Genomic DNA, 6,625 nt, shown 5'->3' with positions numbered 1-6,625 from the left:
TCAGGGAGGAAAACTAACCCTCTCCCCAGGGTCGGACGACACCAGCTCGTGGTTCTTCTCATCCTCCCCACTCCCACAAATCCTATGAAATCTCCTAAGCTTCTCACAATACTCTAGGTCAGCTACAGTAACACACATTAAGACTATGGAATCTAACCAGTCAGCCATACCAGCGGGGACCTTTGTAGACATCTCGACAATATTCTTATGAGAAGACATAAGAAACTACACCTACAGCAAGAAAAATATAAGAATGTCACTACCAAACAACTTGGACAGAATCAAAACCAAGACGAAAAAAGTGAAGCAAGCACACAGCAAATGAAAGGGTGCCCCAGGGTTCTCAAGAAACAAAAATCATCACCAAAACCCAGGAACGCCCTTTGGAGGCAACAATGCAGATACGGCAAAGGAAGAACACGGGGAATCAAAATCCCTAACCCCTTCACCAAAAGAAAAAAGCGCAACTGAAAACATTTCACCCAAGCGCCAACATTTCTGCAAATAAAGCGACAAAGATAAAAGGATTTTAGCTTTACTCAAAATAAACAAAGACATGCAATAATCACTAGAAGCCAACACAAAGGAAAATAGCAGCTATTAGCAATGCCAGAAAAATACGAAAGGTGTAAAGTAGAAGTACCAACCTGTGAAGAGGAGAAAAGCGGAAACGATGGATGCACAGTGAAAGCACGGACGACACAAAAGTGTCGCTCAAAAAACCCTAGAAAAGAAGAAAGCTCGGGGCAAAATCGAAGGGACCAGACGAATGAAGTTTTTTGCAGAGAAGCAAAGAAGCAGGGAAGCAGAAGAAAGAAGGAAACTGAAAAAGTAAAACCTCTTCTTTGATTTCAAACAAAGTTTAAAGAGGGAAAAGAAACAGCAAAACAAAATAAAAGCCCAATCAGTAGGCTTTAAAACGTTCGCACACTCCCAAGAAACTGATATCCTCGAAAGTAATGCCACAATTAAGGAGCGCAAAGTAAAAACGCTTTACATTTTTAAAATGGCATTTAAAAGAAGAGAAGCCCGCATAAAGAGAAGCAGACCGGACACGAACCAAATGAGATGCCCGAACACGACTTCTCAAAGAGGTCGAAGCTTAGAAGCACGTCCTCATGAGAAGGTCGAAGCTCAAGCAAGGGCACTGTTCATACCTTGGACCGAGCTATAAGGTCCAGGTTGTACGAGAACAAAAGGCCGACCTCTTTAAAGGACGACCCATTACAAGAAAAGTTCAGATAAACCACAAAGAGGCCCAAGAAGGCCCAAAAGTGAAAGAACCACCACCTAATGAAAGGCAGCCAACCAAAAGATAAAGATCTCACCCGCAAAAGATAAGAGATGATAACAAACTTATCTCAAAGGAAGGTCATCAAGCACTACTATAAATATACTGGAGCACCCAGGTATAATTCATACTGCAATTATACAAAAAACCTGCCTAAAGCCCGTACTGACTTAAGCATCGGAGTCTCTTGCAGGTACCACCCCACCCTCCGGTGAACGAGGACCAACACCGGCTCCCACTCCAATAAGTCGGACGTGGCAGCCTTGACCAATCCAGAAGATCTCGTCCAAGATCGACCTTTCAGTTTCATGTAACCCTCGGAACACTATCATATATGGATGCTTACTCGGGATACAATCAAATCCCGATGTATAAGTCAGACTAGGAGACAACGTTGTTCATCACACAAGAGCGAATTACTGCTATGTGGTTATGCCATTTGGATTAAAAATGCAGGGGCCATATATCAAAGGCTGATGAACAAGATGTTTGTACCTCACCTCAGAAACTTAATGGAGGTATATATGGATGACATGTTAGTAAAAACCAAAGATGAGGCCAGTCTTCTGTCTGACCTCTCACAAGTCTTTGACACCATAAGAAGACATGGGATGAAACTAAATCCCACCAAATGCACCTTTGCAGTAGAGGCAGGAAAATCCTTGGGTTTTATGCTCACACAAAGGGGGATTGAGGCTAACCCTGACAAGTGTAGAGCAATCCTAGAAATGAGGAGTCCAATTTGTTTAAAAGAAATCCAACAACTGAATGGCCGGCTTGCAGCTTTGTCTAGATTTTTGGTAGGATCCACCTTGAGATCCTTGCCACTTTTTTCATTACTTAAAAAAGGATGCCAATTTGAGTGGAGCTCTAAATGCGAAGAGGCCCTTCAAGAATTCAAGAAATTCTTAAGTGAACCACCCATCCTTATCCCGCTAAAAGCGGGAGAAGAACTGGTGTTATACCCAGCTATCGGTGAGAAGGCAGTAGCGTCAGCACTGATACAAGAAGATGACGGCGAATAGCATCCCATTTATTTTACTAGAAAATTCTTACAAGGGCTAGAGTTAATGTATCAAAAAATAGACAAATTTGCATACGCCTTAATCGTGGCATCTAGGAGACTTCGACCTTACATCCAGGCACACACCATAAAAGTTCGGACAAATCAATCCATGAAGCAGATATTCCAAAAGACAGACATAGCAGGTCGGATGGTGCAATAGGCTATAGAACTATCCGAGTTCGACCAGAGATACGAAGCTCGGACAGCCGTCAAAGCTCAATGCCTCACTGACTTTGTCGCAGAGTATAAAGGTGATCAGATTGAATCCTCCATAACCTAGGAACTCTATGTGTTCATACCATGGGTTGAGCTAGGCAAACCGACTTGAATAAAGACAGAAACGACCGACCTCTTATAAAGGTTGGTCGACACCTACCTCTTTCTAAAGGGCTCGGCCAAAACCACCATAGAGGCCCAAACAGAAGGACGCAGCCTACTCTAAAGGCAGCTAAGCCTAAAATGATAAAGTGGCTAGCTTAAAAGATAAGATGACTTCACTCAGAGATAAGATAAGATAACTAACATATCTCAAGAAAGGTCACTCCACACTACTATAAATACACTGGAGCACCCAGGTATAACTCATACTCTGATTCTACACAAAATCCTGCCTAAAGCATGTGCTAACTTAAGCATCAGAGTCTCTTGCAGGTACCACCACCCTCCGGTGATCAAGGATTAGCAACATCACTAACTCTACCAGATCAGACACAACAATACTGACCAGTACAGAAGATCTCGTATGAGATCGACCTTTGGTTTCAGGTAACCCTCGAAACATTGGCGCCATTGCCAGGGACCTGGAAGTCATCCCATTACCATGGCGAACAACCTCAACAACAATCACAACTCAGGTTTAGAAGAAAGAACACCACTTAAAAACACGGATAACACATCTAAGGAAGCATTTCAACCTAAAGGAGACAAGCAGTCTCCGAATGCAGAAATTCTAGATGCCCTACAAACTTAACAGGATCATCTTAAACAGCTCAAAAAAGAGGCCGAGCATAAACGGGAAGCCGAGAGAGACTTCCGGAGAGAAATAAGGCGACGCCGAGAACTAGCGGACAAGCTCCTAAAGCTCAAGGCCGATCTCAAAGCTAAAAACCGTTCAATCCAGTCACAAAGATAGTTCCCACAAGGACCAAGATCCATTAACCAAAGAGATCATGAAAGCTAAACTCCCAAAGGACTTTAAAGCTCCTGACATGACCCCATACGACGGAACATCTGACCCAAGCCATCATCTCAGTAATTTCAGAAGCAGGATGTATCTAACTGACACCTCGGAAGCCATTTAATGCAAAGCTTTCCCAACTACTCTAACCAAGACGGCAATAAAATGGTTCGACAGTTTGCCACCAAGCTCCATAGTATGCTTCGATGTCCTCACCAAGAAGTTCCTAGCTAGATTCTCCATCTAGAAAGACAAAGCCAAGCATGCCCCTAGCCTATTAGGGATAAATCAAGAAGATCGAGAAAGCCTCCGCAACTACATGGAAATATTCAACAAGGCATGTCTGGATATACAAAATCTGCCAACAGAAGCAGCCATCATGGGTCTCATCAATGGCTTGCGAGAATGACCTTTTAGCCACAAAATATCCAAAAAAACACCCAACATCTCTAAAAGAGGTTCAAGAAAGGGTTGAAAAATACATCAACAAGGAGGAGAACTCCCGATTAAGAGATAGCTCAAAGGCTGGATTCTCTTACCCACCTTGGGACAAGGATAAAGAGTCTAGGAAGATAGGAAACCAACCCGCTGAAAAACCTAGAAAATACCACAACTACACCCCTCTTCGGGTGTCTTTTGTGGATGTTTACCAGGAAATATACAACACTGAGAAGATCGCACCACCTTGCTCAAAAAAATACAAAAGAGGAGGGGGAAGTTGGATAGAGTATTGTGAATACCACCGAATCTATAGACATTCTACCAACGAGTGCTTCGACCTAAAGAATGTCATAGAGAAATTGGCAAGAGAAGGGCGACTAGATCGGTACTTAGCCAATAAAGCGGATGAACCGAGAAAAAGAAGAAGGGATGAAGAGATCGGACGAGTTGAATGCCCACTTCACACCCCTAAGAGACATGTTCATATGATAAATGGGGGATTCGCAGGAGGAGGGATCTCTAAATCATCTCACAAAAGACACCTCAAAGAGGTATATCATGTCGGAGAAGGGGAGGTCACCCAACCTCCCCACTATTACCTTTGCCCAAGAAGACGCAACAGGCATCATCCCGGGGCATGATGATCCCATGGTCATTACCATCATACTCGCCAACACTAATCTCCACCGAACGTTGGTAGACCAAGGGAGCTCCGCAGATATCTTGTTCAAATCCGCCTTCGACAAACTCGGCCTGCAGGATAAAGAGCTCAGAGCATATCCGAATAGCTTGTTCGGCCTCGGAGACACCCCAATTCAACCGTTAGGATACATCTCACTGCATACAACCTTTGGAAAAGGAACTCGGTCAAGGACACTAAACATAGACTACATCATAGTCAACGTGAGCTCGGCTTATAACGCCCTTATAGGTCGGACAACGCTGAATCAGCTCGTCGCAGTAGTTTCCACTCCACATCTGTGCATGAAGTTCCCAACTCCAGAACGGAATGCCACAACAAAAGGAGACCAAAGGCTTGCACGACGCTGTTACAAAAAAGTCTGAACCTTAAAGGAAACCCTAGAGGAGAGAAAATCAACACCATTGAATTCAGGGGAGTTTGAGCTCGCGAAGAACTTTGTCCACAACCTGAAGGTGAAACTGAAGAAGTCCAGATCGGGGATGCTCAGGAGAAAACAACAAATATAGGGGCAACCTTGAAAGGAGACTTAAAAGGGCCACTGATACAGTTCCTAAAGGATAATGCCGATCTCTTTGCATGGAAGGCCACAGACATGCCCGATATAGATCCCAAACTAATGTGCCACAAACTAGTGATATACCCTGGATCTCGACCCGTACAACAAAAGCGCAGGAAGCTTGGTCCAGAAAGGTCCCAAGTTGTGGAAGAGCAGGTACAAGCCTTGCTAGAGGCAGGATTCATAAGGGAGGTCAAGTACCCGTTATGGCTAGCCAACGTTGTCTTGGTATAAAAGTCAATTGGCAGGTGGAGAATGTGTACCGACTACACCGACCTCAATAAGGCCTGCCCAAAAGATATCTACCCGCTCCCGAATATAGACACTCTAGTGGATGCCTCTTTCAGATACAAGTACTTCTCCTTCATGGATGCTTATTCGGGATACAACCAGATCCTAATGTACCTGCCCGACCAAGAGAAGACCTCGTTCCTAACCCCAAAGGCAAATTATTGCTACATAGTCATGCCGTTTGGACTAAAAAACACAGGAGCTACATACCAAAGATTGATGAACAAAGTCTTTGCCGACCACATCGGAAAGCTAATGGAGGTTTATGTAGACGACATGCTGGTAAAAATAAAAAGTGAGGAATTGCTGTTATCCGACCTCACCAAAGTGTTCAACACCATAAGAAAGCATGGTATGCGACATAATCCCGCAAAGTGCACCTTCGCGGTAGAAGCTGGCGAATTCCTGGGCTTCATGCTCACCAAAAGAGGCATTGAAGCAAACCCAGATAAATTCCAGGCTATACTTCACATGAAAAGTCTGACCTGCGTCAAAGAGGTACAACAGCTCAATAGAAGACTAGCAGCCCTGTCCAAATTTTTAGCTGGATCAGCCATAAGATCTCTCCCCTTTTACGCAACATTAAGGAAGGGATAGAGGTTTGAGTGGACAATGGAATGCGAACAAGCTTTCCAAGATTTCAAAAAATTCTTGGGGCAACCACCCATTTTCACCCGACCATGGGAAAGTGAAGAACTCATATTATACCTCTGATGAGCGGATAATTTATACGCTTTTTGGCATTGTTTTTAGTATGTTTTAGTTAGTTTTTATTATATTTTTATTAGTTTTTATTTAAAATTCACTTTTCTGGGCTTTACTATGAGTTTGTGTATTTTTCTGTGATTTCAGGTATTTTTTGGCTGAAATTGAGGGACCTGAGCAAAAATCTGATTCAAAGGCTGAAAAGGACTACAAATGCTGTTGGATTCTGACCTTCCTGCACTCGAAGTAAATTTTTTAGAGCTAAAGAAGCCCAATTGGCGCGCTCTCAATTGCGTTGGAAAGTAGACATCCTGGGCTTTCCAGCAATACATAATAGTCCATACTTTGTCCAAGATTTGATGGCCCAAACCGGCGTTCCAAATCAGCTCAAGACT

The 6,625-nt window shown here is 43.5% G+C and overlaps 1 protein-coding gene across 1 annotated transcript; it reads left to right on the top strand.

Annotated features, from left to right (window-relative positions):
- Positions 1–4,533: 4,533 nt before the first annotated feature.
- LOC107492158 (uncharacterized) lies at positions 4,534–6,122 on the top strand. Its single transcript, XM_016113154.1, has 3 exons — positions 4,534–5,034; positions 5,151–5,390; positions 5,472–6,122. Exons 1-3 carry the CDS (start codon positions 4,534–4,536, stop codon positions 6,120–6,122), a joined length of 1,392 nt encoding a protein of 463 aa, XP_015968640.1.
- Positions 6,123–6,625: the final 503 nt, after the last annotated feature.

This window comes from Arachis duranensis, chromosome 1 (assembly GCF_000817695.3).
Source record: "Arachis duranensis cultivar V14167 chromosome 1, aradu.V14167.gnm2.J7QH, whole genome shotgun sequence".
Taxonomy (NCBI): domain Eukaryota; kingdom Viridiplantae; phylum Streptophyta; class Magnoliopsida; order Fabales; family Fabaceae; genus Arachis; species Arachis duranensis.
The sequence above is the reverse complement of the archived record's forward strand: the minus strand, read 5'-3'. Positions and strand labels throughout refer to the sequence as shown.

What these genes read in the sequence shown, in the direction of transcription:
- LOC107492158 (XM_016113154.1), top strand. Translation starts at nt 4,534, where the DNA reads ATGTCGGAGAAGGGGAGGTCACCCAACCTCCCCACTATTACCTTTGCC. An exon ending in CACGACGCTGTTACAAAAAA is followed by an intron (nt 5,035 to 5,150) that starts GTCTGAACCTTA and finishes GAAGAAGTCCAG; the next exon opens with ATCGGGGATGCTCAGGAGAA. An exon ending in CCCAAGTTGTGGAAGAGCAG is followed by an intron (nt 5,391 to 5,471) that starts GTACAAGCCTTG and finishes TTGGTATAAAAG; the next exon opens with TCAATTGGCAGGTGGAGAAT.